At 40.4% G+C, this 18,279-nt stretch overlaps 1 protein-coding gene across 2 annotated transcripts in view; it reads right to left on the bottom strand.

The window, feature by feature from the left end:
* Window positions 1-6,853: 6,853 nt before the first annotated feature.
* The window catches only part of SSBP4 (single stranded DNA binding protein 4), a 401,255-nt gene continuing 389,829 nt past the window's right edge, over window positions 6,854-18,279 (bottom strand). For both annotated transcript variants that reach the window (XM_063455410.1, XM_063455411.1), the window contains 3 exons: window positions 17,962-17,990; window positions 17,226-17,327; window positions 6,854-13,345 (listed from right to left, as the gene is read on the bottom strand). In XM_063455410.1, coding sequence (XP_063311480.1) covers window positions 13,316-13,345; window positions 17,226-17,327; window positions 17,962-17,990 — 161 coding nt within the window. In that variant the 3' untranslated portion in view covers window positions 6,854-13,315. The remainder of the gene's footprint in view (window positions 13,346-17,225; window positions 17,328-17,961; window positions 17,991-18,279) is intronic.

Raw genomic sequence — 18,279 nt, forward strand, 5'->3', positions numbered from 1 at the left:
GAGTCGCCGAAGAGAAGACCTTGGCCGTCCTTACCGGCTTCCGTGAGGGCAAGATTGGCCAGTTTTGGTTCTATCTTAAATAGAATGGCTTTACACCGTTCAATCGAGAGGGAGGTGTTAACGCTCCCGTCAATACAGATTGCTCTCTGGACCCAACCATGAAGGTCTTCAGGGTCAACCATGCGGTTCTCCGCTCTGGCGTCTTCCGCCAAATCAAATAATTTTGCCAATGGGCCGAATATACCCAGGTGTTTATCCTGGCAGGATTTTAAGGCAGATTCAAGCCCCTTACGGGGGTTCCAACCTAGTTTTGTAAGAAATCAAGTCATCTTGGGGTCTACCTCGGGAGTGTCGCAAACTTTATTAGGCACCACAGGCCTTGGACACTCCGCCCTCAATTTGTTGTGGGCTGCTTTGCTAAGTGGGCGTCGCACCCAATTCTCCAGATACGTGGCAACGTGGTTGGCCGGGAGCCACTCTGCCGATCTCAGATGGTGTAAGTCATCCAGGTCGAAGAGTGGAATCCCTGACGGATCCACAAGGGTGGACTCCGCAGTTGCGGAGTGCCTAGTCCCTGGCTCGCCTCCGGACTTATCTGCCTGAGCAGAGGAAAGGAGGTCAAAGCCCATATCAGCGGCATCCACATCAGAGTCGCTGTCCGACTCAATCTTAGCCTCCTCACTTGACCCGATTTCTGAGTCGGAGTCGCTCTCTACCTGTGCTCTGGCACATTTCCATAGCCGCGTCCGTTCTGCCTGGCGCGGAAAGGCTCTTTCACGTGGGTGTGACACGCTTTCTGGCGCTTTCTGGGGTGACCGTAGGTACGCCAGTCATGGTGTTTCTGGAGGCAGAGGGATGTTTAGACTTATGGGTAGCCTTCTTGGGTATTTCTCCCTGTGGGTCCACATGAGGACGCGACAGAGGCGTCGTGGAGCCCGAGTAGTGCACGTCCAAAGGACGTGGCAGGAGGGCCTGAGAAATGGTGTGGGAGAGGGTAGATGACATGGACCCCATGGCTGCCATAATGGCGTCTGTCACCGAGCGCTGTAGTGCTAAGAACTGCGCCCCATCAGAGTGGGTAGTTCTATCTGAGCGAGTGGGTGAATTACCCGAGGTGACAGGGGCTTCACCCCTACTGAGTGGGGTATCAGACTCCCCAGAGGGAGGGGAACCAGAAGTTAGTCTGGGTTTAGGCATTATGTAACACAGCAGGTTGTTAGGGATAACAGTAAATTAAGCCCAATAAGCTGTCAAGAATAGTATGGGTTAGTCACCCAAACAGGTAGCAACAGAGCAAAAAACAATCTCACCAGGGCCCAGACCAGTGGCACACTCTGACAGAGGGTAGGGAAGAAGATAGGAAGTCAGAAAATGGCCGCCCGTAATCTCGCAAGATTCACGGCAAAAAATGTGAAGTTTGGTAGTGATAGAAGAAACCGAACGTTCGGCAGGTAAAAGAGACAAATTCGTAGGTACAATAGGTAAATATAGGAAAAACGTAAAATCTGGCGAATGGGTCGTTCGCGAAAATTAAACGAATGCGGCAAACTGCCGAATAGCCCTGTGGCGAAACCAACCTCGCCACTGTGAACTGGAGAAGCCTGGTTGCCCGCCTGCTGCCTTTGGATTATGGTCCGGCAGTAAAACAGTTAATTTTACTGTGCAGAAAGATTTATTCCTTCCTTACTGCACAGCCGTTCGGTAGATTCTGTCTACCGAACAAACAGCCTTCTATTAGCCTCCCCAGAGCCGTGGGAAGCCGTCCGGAGCCGTTAATTGGCCACCCAGAAGCTGGCGTGTGCCCTCCATCTACCTCCCTGAAGCCGCGGTTAACCGCGGCTTAACGAGCGTGTGCCGGCAATTGACCACCCAGTAACTGCGGTTAACCGCAGCTTAATTGACTGTTACTGGGTGGTCGCGGTTACACCTAGCCGCCACATGATGGCGGTGTTTTGGAGCTCCCCGGGCAGCCAGCGCTTTTCTGCCCGGCTTTCATGCACTAAAAGCGGACACTTTTACGTGCAGGCACCGCTGAGCCTCCAGCCCCCTGGTTCCTATTTGGGACAATTTAGCCAAACACCTGGAACTTCGGTAGTTTATTTTATGTGAATGTTTTAACCCAGATAGCTATGCCATGGAGCCTATTTGTATAATTAAAGACTTTGGCTCCATGGCAATTAAACTGTATTCGTGTGGTCTGAGTGCCATTCACCTAATAATGTGCACTCAGACCTGAGCTATCTGGGGATATGTTACATGTCTGTGTTTTATGTGCAAAAAGTAACTTTGTGTATTTTAAAGTAATATTGTATCTGTGTTCACCACGTGCATAATGGAGTCTTGCCTCTGTCCTGGGAGATAATTGAATTTACTTCTCAATTATCTCCAGGGCAGAGGGGAGGAAGCCAGGATGCATTGTGGGAAAGTATTGTGACTGTATGTCCTAAAATGATACATGTCTGTCTGTTGTTACAGTCTCCCATTTGGTCCCCTAGGGGAGTGTCCACCAGGTGGGAGACCTGCATAAATACTGGGCAGGTAGCCCTCATTAAACAGATTCTGCTTGACCCTCAAACCGAAGTGTCATCTCGTTTTTGGGGGAATTGGATTGTATGCTGATTGCCAGGAGTGTAAGCGGATTGTATGCTTTTCCTGTTCAGCTATTCCAGGGTTCGTGTGTTTCCAGTTCGGGAGATTGGGGAATTCAAGTGTGTGCAGTTCGGGAGTTGGAAGATTCATGTGGTTTGGAGTTCGGGAGATTGGTGATTGCAGTAGCTGCTGGTCTATCTGGAAGGGGATTATCGCCTAAACGGTTTTTATCCTCTTGTGAGCGAAACGGTCCGTTACAACTGGTGGCAGCGGTGGGATCGTTCCTACAACCAGAAGGACAGCTACAGGTAACACCATCCCCTGTATTTACAAACTGAGGGCAACGTTAGTACCCGTACAGCGACCCTATCTACAAAAGAACCAACTTCAGCAGAGTAAGCATGGCGTATGACTACACTCAGGAGGAGTTTGACAGAGAGGTTAATGAGGTGCTGTCTGTCTATGGACCCAACCCCCCGGAGAGAGCCGTGCAGCTCGCCAGGAAACTAGTAGGAGAGTACCTGCAATCCCTAGCAGATTTGGCCAAAAAGGAGTCCCAAGGTGCCATCCTTCCTCCCCAGCGGCAGAGTAAGTCCCAGGGAGCTGAAGGTGCCGTCCTTCCTCCCCAGCGGCAGAGTAAGTCCCAGGGAGCTGAAGGTGCCGTCCTTCCTCCCCAGCGGCAGAGTAAGTCCCAGGGAGCTGAAGGTGCCGTCCTTCCTCCCCAGCGGCAGATTGTATCCCAGGGAGCTGAAGGTATCGCCTAAACGATTTTTATCCTCTTGTGAGCGAAACGGTCCGTTACAAGCCCTATCTGCCGAATGGTGAGCGGTATGTGTGCGCTATGAATCAGCCGAATGGGCTTAATTCGTATGCGCACGCAGCCGAAAACCGGGGAAAAATGTGCGCAAAATGGCGCTGAAGGTTTCAAGGACAAAGAGAATTAGCAGGAATAAGAGGTAAACGGAGGCAATAAGCAACAGGACATAACAGGGGAGGTCTGGACCCTGGAAACAGTAAGCAAATAACAAGTATGCAACAAGGAATTCTAATTAAAACAGAATAAGCAAGAGATAAGGTGATATAGAAAAAATAATACTAGTAATTAAGAAATAAAAGAAAGAAAGAAAAGAAGCTATATAGTACAATAGCAATTAGAATAATATTAATAATAATAAAATCAATAAGAAAATGATAGTATTAAACAAATGTCAATAGGAAATAATATGAGAAAGGTGATATGTACTTATCTTTGTGTCGGAGCAGCAAAGAAAGAGGGAAATGGAAGGGAAGTGCTGCCTATTATACTGGGACCTGAGCGGGGAGGGGCCTATGTTAATGTATGTTCATTATTTTTTCATTCTGTTTATATTCTTTGCTGCTATTGGTGGACAGTAAAGAAAGGGTTATGCAATATGAGCCTCCGTGTCTTGTTATAAAATTGTCAGACTAAACAACTTGAACATCCAATGCTTAATACATTTATTAATCAAGACCCAAGTGGCAGCCTTGCAAATAATAGCTGAAGGGACTTAGGCTATGGCAGCCCAAAAACGTTAAAGGGGCCCAGGGATGCCATCAGAAATTTTTGGGCCCCTGACACAACTCAAGGGCCTGCCCCTCAGTCTAACCACCGGGCTCATCCTGAGTCTGCGCACAAGGATAAAGTATGTGTGTCTACTGAATGTGGTATGTGTTTAGTGGATGTAGAATGTGTGTAGTGGATGCGGTATGTGTGTCATGGATGTGGTATGTGTTTCATGGATGCAGTGTGTATAGTGGATGTACTGTGTGTATAGGGACTGCAGAGTAGGTATAATGAATGTAGTGTGCGTTTGTGTAAGGATATATAGTGATTTTAGTGAATGCAAAGTGTGTGTAGTGAATGTAGTGTTTGTTTTTAACTGCAGAGTATGTGTTTGTGTATAGGGACTTCAGAGCGTGTTTGTGTAGTGAATGCAAAGTGTGCGCAGTCACTATACACACAATCTACATTCTGCATATAGAGCATGTGTAGTGACTGCAGAGTGTGTTTATGTAGCAAATGCAAAGTGTGTGTATATTGACTGCAGTGTGTGTTGGTGTAGTGGATGTAGTGACTGCAGTGTGTGTGTAAATGCAGTGTGTGTAGTGCCATAGAGTGTGCTTGTGTAGGTATGTAGTGTGTGTGCATAGTGACTGCATAGTGTGTTTGCAGTGACTACACACTACATTCACTACACAGAGTGTGTGTGTAAAATAGAGCTACAAGGGAATAATGTTTTGTGAGTGTGAAATAAAGTACATTTGTGTGGTTTTTATTTTTGGGGGGAGGAAGACTGTTACAGTTGCTGCTAGGGAGTCTGTAGGAAATCAGCCTTCTGTTCGTATGGAGTTAAGCCCCAGTAGGAGTTCTGGGAGCAAAATGTCCTTAAAGTTGCGGATGTATGACAGTGGGAGTCCATCTTCAGAGGCTCCCTGTTGATGCAGCTTACTGCTGCATCAACTTTAGTTGCAGAATCCCAGGAAGTAGCCTCAGAGGAATAAAATGGGTATGAACTGGAGATGAGTTGACCATTAGTTTAAATATTTAGTCTGTCTTTCCATAATGAATTCCTTGACGGTATCATGGGCAGGGAAAGTCACTTTTTTTCTGCCAGAAAAATAATGGATTGAGGATTGTTTCAACTCTTGCCAACTTCTTTATATTAAATTATCTACTCACTTTGGATATCAAATGGTCTGATCCTGAGATTCTGAATAATGGTTCCTCCCTAGATGCAGACAACGTTCCTTTGTTAATGTCTGTAGCCTTGTAACCAACAGAAGAATCCTCATCAGATGTCTTGGCCTTTTGCGTGATTGACGGGCCTCCTTAATGCCCTGTGAAACTACCCATGGATGTGGCTAGGAAATAAATATATATGTATATATTAAAATGTGCAGTATACCATAATCACCTGTCTCACTAGTTACCACTGCTTAGGATGAGCTTTTCAATTCTGAAAGTACTGGGGTTTAGTCACTAATCTCTGAACTGTGGAGAATTCAATCTGAAAGACAAAATTTAGAATACAATAAAAACATTCTGGGAAAATAAAAAAAACTGCTTAGATTTTTCTAACAGAGTGGTTATGCTGCTTAAAATGCCCCTTACTTTTAAGAGAGCAAATGTGAATTCTAAGACATTTGGAGTTCTAACTATGCGGGGACGGAGAATTTATAAATATCTTATTCTCGAAGGATCTCTGTATAATGTCATCACGAGTGAATTTGTTTTTAGAAATTCAGTGTAGAGAGTGCACTTGTTAAATGATTTCAGTAGTGGTGACAAACAAATTTTACCGTACTCTGAATATATAAAATGTACACACACAAATAAACAAAGCCAGAAAGGAGTATATTGTAATAAACTACTCAAAACCTTGAGGTGAAGAACTCTATAGCTATAACAACAGAGAAAAAATAAGCAGGCACACGGTATAATCAACAGGAAGTTTATTCCCACAATTTAAACAGCAATCTAATTTTGGCTCATATAGAAAGTCTGTCTCAAACTAAAACATTGCTGCTGTTTAACCTTTGGGAAAATACTTGCTGTGCTTATTTTATACTGTATGTCCCCTCTTTTCTTCATCATAGTCAATCAACATTATATCTTTGGATGACACAATATGGTATTTAGGACTGGGCATAATGTTTCACATCACATGCTTTAAATAGAATTATCATATTTTTTAATAGAATTGTAATACACATATAATATGCATTATGCAACGCCAATAATAGTTTCATTTACGGATATTAAAAATTCATGGCTAAATTTCCATAAAAAAAAGCCAAAAAAAGAAAGTCACATACCTTTGAGAAATTAGATGAATGAGTTTCTCCCTTATAGGCTGACCAGGACTCCCCTGCACCACAACTCCATGAAGATAATGATTCTGTTTGATGTATTTAAGCACTTGGTACATGTTGGCATCAGACTTGCCTGTTTAAACCCATTGACCACTTATTTATGTGCCAATAAGTAACGTGTAATTAACATGGTGTGTTCCAAACAGACATTTGAATGTTTCTTTAGGATTTGTTTTGAAAATTTTACATTATGGGTGTAATAGAAGCTTGTATTTCTGGTTATCGATTTGGCTAGGTTATTTTACTGTGCTTGTAATTTACCGCAAACACTTTTATTAGTAGTAGAACGTACCAGATTTTTATAAACATATTATACAAAACAAGAGTCCAGTCATATGTATGAAAAAAATCAAATTACATTTATTGATGCAGTTATTTTTTTGTTTTCTTTTTTTTTGTTTTGATAAGCAACTTTCAGTCTAAAGAATTTTTACAATATAAAGAACATACAAATGACATGATATATATATATATCCTACACTGGACAACTAAAATCTAGGACTGAATTCTAACCCTACAAGCAAATACAAAGCACACCTTGTGAAAGAATGCTTCATATCCCAAATACTGTCATATCATATAAAGAACGAATAGCAGTACAGTTTTATTTTTTTGTCTTTTAAATCCTGTCCTAAAGTTACAGTATTTTACATCACACTAGAATTACGCAGACATTGCAGGAAGAGAAAACAAAAAACAAAACAAAACACAAAAGTATATATAAAAAAAATTAATAGGAAGAATGTGGGTTATTAGCATAATCCTGTACAAAGTTGCTTTGGGATATGATAGAAAAAAACAAACAAAAACAAAATAAAACAATGAAAAGAACACAGACATCTTTTGAAATGAGGTCCTTTATGTTTAAAAAATAATAATAATAAAAAAAAATCCTTCATAAGAAAGTTAAAAGTTGTCCCATGTTGTGTACAAGAGACAGTTCATTCTCCTCCCCTGCCCCCCACCACACCCAATGTCCCTACAGGCTCCTTAAGAGGGGAGAGGAGAGTGACACCGGTGAGAACTTTACGAGTGATATGTATGTATACAGTTAATTTATGTGGTTGGCGTCTATGTCTCCTTTCCTGTATTATTATTGGGGTTTACCTGCTCTAGTAGAAGTTATTAAAATATCACAGTAGTGTAGCAGGCAGAAACAAATCTTTACATCAACAAAACGAAAAATGTGATTAATCTCAGTCTGTAAAATGTGGACCCCTTCTGTAAAAAGTGTTGCATTATCCAAGGCAAGTCTTTTCTTATAGAGGAAGCATAAAAAATAAAATAAAACCTGCTGTACCATACCTTACAATACACCACCTGGTCTGTCTATTTAGGTGAGTGAATGTATAGTGGTTTAGTTGCATCAAGGTCTCAAACATTTTGTTGATGACCTTGATGTTTACGTGTTTACAACTGCCAATGACCAGCTGTGTATTGATGCAGAGTTGACTGAGCTGTCCTTGGGGCTTCTGTAACGCTTTTGGATATGTTCCTCTCACACAGTCTAGTCTCTCATTTGAATTCTTGAATGCAAGAGTCATTCATTCATACTTTTTGTATGTTGTATTCAAGACCAGTGGTTCCTAACCAAGCCTGGAAGGCTCACCAATGGTAGACATGTTGTCAGTATCTTCACTGGAACAGAACTAGAGAAATATCTACATACAGGTCTGTTGGAGTGCCTGCTTATGAACATGTATGGGAATCACTGATCTAGGCAGGAAGTCCTTCCTCTCAAAAACTAATGTACATTTAGCTTAATATTTTTCAATGTTTATAAAATTTCAAAATGGCAGTTTGGAAAAAATCCAGTGATGATATCAAAATGTAACTCTGTAGACATGATTTACTGTTATGCAATAACTATGTATTCATTTACCAAAATCACACCATTGGGGTACTTTAAGATATTCAATATCATCCATATATTTTACATTGGGGTTTTTTCACCCACGTTTTTCATTCCATCAGGTTCAGTACAATGTTGAATTTTCACTGATCTTACAAGTAGGTTTTACAATTTTTTTTTCTCAGTCCTAGCCTGTTAGTGGTTCTCATAAAGTGGAGCTAGACACCATTAAAAAGTTTGTAAAGCAGCATTACTAGCTAAATTATTTTCTGGTTGTTATGGGACAAGCAATGCACAATCATCTTAATGACTACAAATATGGCATTCTCAATGCCCATATCAAACCACCTAGTTCTTACTTGGTAGGCTTTCTGATGGTCATTCTCTGAAGCTCAAAAATGTTTATTATGTCAACATTTTCCATCTGAGGGCCAAAAGGAGATCTCTATCCACAAAGTGCACCCTACCATGCAGCTGATATTCATCTGAGTCCAGTCTCCTTTGTGTAGAAGAAGAAGGTCTCTGGTGTCAGTTGCTCTTATGCTGATACACTTATACATAAATATACAGCTATGACCCATGTAGAACTCATATATGTGACCATATCCAGCCAACCAGCAGCATTGTCCCAAAACAACCTAGAGAAATGTGGTCACTAATAATGATGATTAACCATAACACTAAAAACATTGGTGGAACACACTTCTTGTTCCCAACATTCTAAAACCAGCCTAAACCTGCAGATTTCTTACAAATGAGTGTATGTGCATGTATATGTCAGTTATATGTACATATTACATGTATGAGGGCCTGTTATAATGTGTGTAAGCTTTTGCACAATAAATGCAGAATATGGTTTATGAATTTGACTTTTTGTGAATAAATAGATGTAATTCATTAGGTGGGTGAATGTGACTAGGTGAGTGGCTGTATGTGACAGTGTTTGTGGCTGGGTGAATGTGACCAGGTGGGTGGATGTATGTGAGAGTGTTTGTGGCTGGGTGAATGTGACCAGGTGAGTGGCTGTATGTGAGAGGGTTTGTGGCTGGGTTAATGTTATCAGGTGGGTAGGTGTATGTGAGAGGGTTTCTGGCTGGGTGAATGTGACCAGGTGAGTGGCTGTATGTGAGAGGGTTTGTGGTTGGGTGAATGTTACCAGGTGGGTAGCTGTATGTGAGAGGGTTTCTGGCTGGGTGAATGTGACCAGGTCGGCGTCTGTACATGAGAGGGTTTGTGACAGGGTGAATGTTACCAGGTGGTTGGCTGTATGTGAGAGGGTTTGTGGCTGGGTGAATGTGACCAGGTTAGCGGCTGTACGTGAGAGGGTTTGTGGCAGGGTGAATGTTACCATGTGGGTGGCTGCATATGAGAGGGTTTGTGGCTAGGTGAATGTGACAGGGTTTATAACTGGGTGATGAAATGAAACAGGTTGTGAGTAACAGGCTGTGAGTAGGTGACAGAGTGCATGACAGCTGAATAACTAAATGTGGGCTGGTGAGAGTGAGGGTGAGTATATGTTACAGGTAAACACACTTTTAACAAGCTAGTTGAGTTGGACGACTGTAAAACAAATCCACATGTGTCAAAGGTGAGGCACTGTATCTTGTACACCACTTTAGCTCACCTCTTTGATGGGTTGACTATCGCTAAAAACACTTGTTGGCATTTGCTCCTGGTAATTTGAATTACTGCATATCTGTTTTTCTTACACTATAATTACTTCATGGTGTGAGTGATCAAAAGGTAAATACTCTGGGACATACTACAGGAAAGTCTTTTTAACGCCATGCTGTCAAAACCCTCATACACTTCATATTATATTCTAAAAAGAAGCAATCCACGAGGAACATCTGTAGACATACCAATATATAGCCATGGTCTCTTATAATCAAACAAAAGAGTGTCATTTAAATACAGGTTTACAAGTCTCTACCATGCCTATTCACTGTAATTATAATACAATGAAGATATAATTAGAGACTAATTATTGTGACAAATGAAGAGAGTCCACAATGCAAGACATTAAAAGACTTAGGATATCACAGTTATCCTGTTTGAAAAAGTTGACATTTACGGTATGCTATACCCAATCAATCCCATCAAAATTAGGATCCAATTAAAGTGTTATTTTAAGGGCTATTGCAAATGGTTCTGGATTTAAAATCTCTTGATTTTGAGGAAGACGTTGACATTGCTATTGGAATTCAGGTTGTGGTAGATGTCCAGGGTTGCAGAAGACCTTTTACTAATGATCGTATGCACTAGTCTGTTTCTGAAGGCCAAGATCAAGCATTCCATAAAAGTAATGTTATGTAAAAAACAACCCTACAGTAAGGCAGTTCTAGGTTGTCTGATCAGCAAATGTTTCTATATTGTTATGGGTTCATGGGATTCCATTTTTTTGTCAAATGGACTGAATAAACTGAGGTTAGCTTGATAAAAAACAAACCAAAAAACAAACAAACCAGAAAACCCCCAAAGATTTAACTTGTAACATCCCAGCAACATAACCACTTCAATATACTCTAGTGGTTATGATGCTTTGAATGTCCCTTTAAGTTGCTAACAATTCATTTAAAATGTCAAGGTGATTGCACTACTGATTGTACTATTTTTTTTTCGTACATTTCCAGAATGCAGACCATCCTAGAAATAAAGCCTGTTTGTTGCTGAATGTCCCCAGGTGGACTTAAAACAAAAAACTGTGCATCTACTATACATTTTTCTGTTAAATGAGTAGCATAGGTAAAAGGGGTTTTGCAAGTTAGGCAGGTTTAACATTCTTAACCTATGCTTTGCAACTCTGTAACTGGAATGAGCGGTGTCATGTCTCCATATCTGATCAATATTGTGATCATTTTTTTTTTAATATCAAATTAACTGCATGGACACAGAATGAAAATAATAATGGCTGACACCATTCCAAATCCTGATTATCTTTCTGCATACGATTCAGATCTGTACTAGATATGAAAATGCATACTTGGTATAAAATGTGTAAATATACAATTAAATACAACACTTGTTGAATCTATAAATTTACATAGGGGGTTTCTTACTTTATGAAATACTATATTCAGGATATAATTTGAAGATCTTGCTGTAAAATGTCAAAGCTTATATACTGAAGAACATTTTGCTTCAGATTAACTAGATGTATGTGAGAGGGTTTGTGGCTGGGTGAATGTGACCAGGTGGGTAGCTGTATGTGACAGTGTTTGCGGCTGGGTGAATGTGACCAGGTGGGTAGCTGTATGTGAGAGTGTTTGCGGCTGGGTGAATGTGACCAGGTGAGTGGCTGTATGTGAGAGTGTTTCTGGCTGGGTGAATGTGACCAGGTGAGTGGCTGTATGTGAGAGGGTTTCTGGCTGGGTGAATGTGACCAGGTGGGTAGCTGTATGTGAGAGTGTTTGCGGCTGGGTGAATGTGACCAGGTGAGTGGCTGTATGTGAGAGGGTTTCTGGCTGGGTGAATGTGACCAGGTGGGTAGCTGTATGTGAGAGGGTTTCTGGCTGGGTGAATGTGACCAGGTGAGTGGCTGTATGTGAGAGTGTTTGCGGCTGGGTGAATGTGACCAGGTGAGTGGCTGTATGTGAGAGTGTTTGCGGCTGGGTGAATGTGACCAGGTGAGTGGCTGTATGTGAGAGGGTTTCTGGCTGGGTGAATGTGACCAGGTGAGTGGCTGTATGTGAGAGGGTTTGTGGCTGGGTGAATGTTACCAGGTGGGTAGCTGTAGGTAAGAGGGTTACATTTAGTGCTCTTTAAGATGTGCAAATATGATTTCTTTAAAATAAAGTCTTGTTACTGGCTGCTTTGCTCTATGATGCCATCCAGAGGAGTTTATTTTGAACATTTTTGTTATTCTTACCAACGTCACACTTTCTACTGGGCCAATTAAGAAAAGTCTCCTGTCTTTATGGGATGTTCTTAGAATTAAATTATAGTTATTATGTGCCAATTGCATGCCTGACAGGTTAACAGTTTGTCATCTATTGTCTTTGTTTTACTGACTGTATTCAGTCTTCATTTAAAAAAAAAAACAAGTTTGTATTATACTGATTAATTAAACAATTGTCATCGTCTTTCCAAGAACCATCTGCTTTTGTTATCCTTCAAGCTTACTTGCACCCCATTCCAAGTGATTAAATGACATCTAACCAGTAAGAAAAAAAAATTACAAAGGGAATTACATTTACTTTTATCCAAGACAGATGAGGAATGTACGCAATTGTAATGGTAGACCTATGTGGATATCATAGAATGAACTTCCAGAAATGCATACCTTTGAACGATCCTTTGGAGCACAATGTATGCACATTCTTAACTAACATGAAGGTAAGACTTCAGGAGTTTAGCCCACTTGAGACACAGTAAGTAAGTAATAATAATAATAATAATAAAAAAAATAACTTAAATCCCAATCTTGCATGGATGATGGAGATCATTTCTTCAGTGCCAGTAGAGCATGTTCATTCTACCACCAAAGAAGTTAACGTGTCAAGATACATAAAGATACAGCCAAAATCGGTTCTTCCATTTAAGTCACACTAACCTTCTTATTATTTTCATAGATATAGCTGCTTGTTTTACTACAGTATGTAGCTGAATGTTGAGCCCAAGTCTTGCAAACTGTTTCTGAAAGTCCAGGAAGGGTCCTCTTGCTTCTGCATGCCAAGTTTTGGCATAAGAGTATGGGCGGTCATTCCAGAAGTCACCCTCCCCTCGACACTGCAGTTTAAAGTCATTGCAGATATGCAGTCCGGTCATTCATTCTTTTTTGTATTGTTTTTATTTATTTTTTTTGTCTGTTTTTTTTTAGAGTTTCTGAATAGGTTCAAAGGAGCCTGTGGGGTGGATGCTTTCCTGCTTTTAAATATACAAGATGCAAAATTTGTTTATAATCCTCACTGCCAGGGCATTGGTAGTCCTCTGCTGAAGAGGTATTCTGAGAAATGTAATCCAATGGCGTATCACAGGATATCACACACTCATGGTCATGCTGGGTGAATACTGCAAAAAAAAAAAAAAAAAATAGAATAGTCAAAGACAATTGCTCATACCCGGAAGAAAATACAGCCAATCTGCTTAAAGCAAGATCTCCACATTAAAGAAAAAAGCAAACAACATACATATTGTATTCCACCTTAAAATATGAAATCAGTGATACTTTGAAAGATAAAAATGTGGAACTCTTCAGAGGCAGGACATTCTATTATTTGGAATTTTGACAGATACTTGTCCATCACATTGGACTTCTTCCCCCCCCCCCCCCCCCTCCCCCTCCTAAAGAGGACTAGAGGAAATTATGCATATATACCAAGAGATATGCATAGAAAACCAAAGCAAGAAAAACACAAAAGACAGACGGCAAGAGATACTAAAGACAATCATAGGCGTATATTTACTAGTAAAATTACAAAGTCTGTGTCTAAGGCAACAAAGCATTCTTATAGGTTTATCTTTTAGGGCACTCAAATATCAGCATAATATGGGGTAGACATCCGAATCTTGAGAAAGTGTTTCCCATATAGGGAAGCTGAGCAAAAGGGAGAAGGATGTAGGCAGTGTGGAGGTGGAAATGACATGATGATGCAGGATTTCTTTTATCTTGCTACACTATAAAAGATTTTTAATTTTCTTCACTTCCATGCGACAATATGTAGGTTTTTATGTGTTGTTCACAAACATGCATTTACACACTGCAAACAATATGCATTTGTGCACAGTACATGCACAGTTACATCAATGGACACACACAGCAATGGGAGTTGCACGTACACGCATACAAAAAGTAGAGTAAGTGCTGTTTTACAAACAGACGCTTATCATTTCACCCAAATTACTGCTTGAATCAAATGCAATATACTTAAGTTGACCTTACAGTCCAATTATTCAACTTTGCATATGCACTTAATTAATGAGGATATAAAAGAAATCAGTGAGTCCATTTAAAGTAGTATATGGTGGTTCCGCAAAAGTCTTAAAGCAGTCTTAAAACTCTAAATCTTTTGTTTCTTCCTCAACATTTTTACTAATGACTTTTGAAGGTACCACCACTGGTTTTATGGTGTATATTAAGCCTGGTTAGCAAGACTTTGCAGATTTTAAAGACTAAAGTAAATCGATTTGTCAAAAAGTTATATAAAATCAACTTACCTATGTCAACTGCATTATGTCTGGCGTAGCCATTTTGAGTATTTAAATTTTTCCTAATCAAAATTAATTACTTTTCCCATGTTACTTTTATGATGTTCTTAAATATTGTATCATATCAGGAAAATTAGACCAAACCGACTTCAAAGTAATCTAGTCTAGAGAGTTCAATAGGGACTTATTTTCTCAATGATTTTGAGGCAAATGTTTCTGGGATAATGGGAAATGTGAATTATTTTGTATGATTAAAAATGCCTTCTCTGTAAGGCAACTGTGATACCAGAATGTAGTTAATTGCAACTCATTTAATCTGCCATAATTTACGTGACTTCTTCAACATTTAGTCACAGGTCTTAAAAGGATTATACATTAACAGTCAAACAGCAAAAAATACAGTGCATGATGGGAAGTGTGTTCGAAACCGAGGAAACAGAAAATACCATATGCGAATGTGTTCCTGTCCAGTATTAAAAATTGCTGAACCATTTGTAAAAAATGTTAACACAATAAGTAGACAGGTTTGGTTTTTATGCAATAATTGTAACTTACCCGTATATACTCGAGTATAAGCCGACCCGAATATAAGCCGAGGCCCCTAATTTTACCCCAAAAAACTGGGAAAACTTATTGACTCGAGTATAAGACTAGGGTGGGAAATACTGGTAAATTTCTAAATAAAATTAGATCCTAAAAAAATTATATTAATTGAATATTTATTTATGAATGCAGTGTGTGTGTATGAGTGCAGTGTGTGTGTATGAGTGCAGTGCGTGTGTATGAGTCCAGTGTGTGTGTGTATGAGTGCAGTGTGTGTATATGAGTGCAGTGTGTGTATATGAGTGCAGTGTGTGTATATGAGTGCAGTGTGTGTATGAGTGCAGTGTGTGTATATGAATGAAGTGTGAGTGTGTGTGATGCAGTGTGTGTTTGTGTATGTGTTGGTGGGGGGTGGGCATTTTGATTATTGTTATTTTATTAATTATTATTTTAATCATTTTTTTGTTATATTATTATTTATTTTATTAATTATTATTTTAATTTTTTTGTTATATTGTTATTTTTTTTAATTATTATTATTTTTAATATTTTATTATTATTATGTATTTATTTTTTCCATCCCACCTCCCTGCTTGATACATGGCAGGGAGGGGGGCTCTCACTCCCTGGTGGTCCAGTGGCATTGGCAGTTCAGTGGGGGGGAGGGGGACTGTCAGAGAGCACTTACTTCTCCTGCAGCTCCTGTCAGCTCCCTCCTCCTCCGCGCCGGTCCGTGCAGCTCCTCTGTCAGCTCACACTGTAAGTCTCGCGAGAGCCGCACTATGAACCCGCGGCTCTTACACTGGGAGCTGACAGAGGAGCTGCACGGACCGGCGCGGAGGAGGAGGGAGCTGACAGGAGCTGCAGGAGAGGTAAGTAAACGCTCTGCAGCCCCCACAGCCCCCTGTCTGTATTATGGCAATGCAAATTGCCATAATACAGACACTGACTCGAGTATAAGCCGAGTTGGGGTTTTTCAGCACAAAAAATGTGCTGAAAAACTCGGCTTATACTCGAGTATATACGGTAATAATACTTTTAATTTGAAACTCTGACATCTTATTTTACTATCCACAGGGTCATTGTTTTAGCTCAATGTTTCTTTCCAATGGTGACTTATTATTATTATTATTTATATCACTCCGTCAAATTCCGTAGCGCTGTACAGTGGGTGGACAAACAAACTTGTAACCAGACAAATGGATGCACAGGAACAGAGTGGTTGAGGGCCCTGCTCAATGAGCTTAAATGCTAAAGGGAGTGGGGTGTAGTGACACAAAGGGTATAAGTAGGGGTAATGAAATAGGTTGTTAGAAAAGTATTCACTGAAAACTTTGGTTATTTTTGACAGTTGTAGGAGAGGAGTCATGAAAACCTGATAACAGTTTAAATGATATGCTTTCCTGTTTTTTCAAAGATTTTTTGAAGGAGTGGAGACTGGGTGAAAGTCAAACGGAAAAAGGAAGGGACTTCCACAGAAAAGGTGCAGCCCTGGAGAAGTCTTGGAGGCGAGCATCAGATGTTAATTAGGTCTTTGGCAGAACGCAAGGGCCTTGATGGGACATACTTGTGTATTAGGGAGGATAGGTAGGTTGGAGCAGCATTATGTAGGGGCTTGTAAGCAAGCACCAGAATCTTAAATTGAGCCCTATATCTAACTGGAAGCCAAGGTAGGGACTGATAGAGGGGAGGCGTGGGGTGTGTGGGCAGACAGGAAAATGAGCCGCCACATTCATTACAGATTGCAGTGGTGCAATCTGGGAACACGTAATACAAAGAAGGGCATTTCATGGACAGGCAGCAGTCCCACCACAAGGAGCGAGAGGACCGGAGCAGAGCAGAAACATCTTCCATCTTAGTAGGTGCAAATGAGCATAGAACAGTGGAGTGAGTGGGGTTGTGTGATGTATGGGAAGATGTATTGGAAGGGGAGGGAGAGAGGTTAGAGATCTCTTCCCTGATTGTAGAAATCTTCTGAGTGAAGTGAGTTGCAAAGTTTGAGTCGGACAGATTGGTAGGGGTAGGGGGAGTAACAGGGAAAAGGAGAGCATTAAAAGTGTGAAATAGGCATTTGGGTTGGTGGGACATGATGGGCTTATGAGGGTGTTGAAGTAATTTACTTTTGCAGAGGAAAGAGCCAGAGTAAAGGAGCCTATCACTAACTCATATACAAAACAGAGAGATGTTAAGATGTGCTTACGCTTTCGCTTTGGAAGGGGTTTAAAAAGTTTCCGCCCATCTCTCCATCATCACGAGGTGTCCCTGGAGGATTATTCATTCCCGCCATATTATTTGGAGAGTTCTGCAAGGAAACCACATGATTTCAGATCACTTGGGTACTTGGGCACGTTGCATCAAATCACTGAAATTTACATTTGGTGAAAAGTATTATAGGGTTACACACTAAACACAGAGGCCTCAATTTAATATTGTTGGACAAGATTTTCAAATAAATATTTCTGGATAAACTTCAAAATACTACAAAATTAAAATTTCATAACATTAAATTATTTGAAACGCTTATCCCACAATCTTAAATCAATATTTATTTGAGAACTAAAACAAATAATACTGGAAGTCTAAATATGGGCAAAAGCTCAGAGAAACCTCAAAAGATTGCGGTTCGGTTAGTCCCCACCCAGGTCTCAAAAAGTTGCATATCAGACTGATCCCACCCATATCAGCAGTCCAGAACCGAAATACTGGCAAGTTCCCTCTGCTATGAGTTTAGAACTTGAAATTTATTTTCAACTGTTTGGTAAACAGATCCCTATTTTATCTATTATACTAAAATGCCATTTTAAAATGACATAATTATATAGATACCAATAAATATTGATAGTAATAAATCTCCCTTAGTCGATAACAATTAGAAATACAAGAACAGGTCTAAAAGAAGTTTCCTAATAGATAAATATACACATCTTAGCATTTACCTTTGGCAACACATCCATGTCTCCAGAGCCTGTTGAAAAATAATAAAATAAAAAAATGAATAATGTAAAATTCAAAATAACCACATAAAAAGCATTACAATTTCTATTTTTGCTATATTGAGAGATCATTTGAGCAGGGTCCTCTTCAACCTATCGTTCATGTAAGTTTTCTTGTAATTGTCCTATTTATAGTTAAGTCCCCCCTCTCATACTATTGTAAAGCGCTACGAAATATGTTGGAGCTATATAGGCAGGGCCGGCGCGTCCATAAGGCGGCACAGGCGGCCTTAGGGCGCACCAGCTCCGGGGGCGCAAGAT

The sequence above is a fragment of the Pelobates fuscus genome, chromosome 5 (assembly GCF_036172605.1).
Source record: "Pelobates fuscus isolate aPelFus1 chromosome 5, aPelFus1.pri, whole genome shotgun sequence".
NCBI classification, from domain to species: Eukaryota; Metazoa; Chordata; class Amphibia; order Anura; family Pelobatidae; genus Pelobates; species Pelobates fuscus.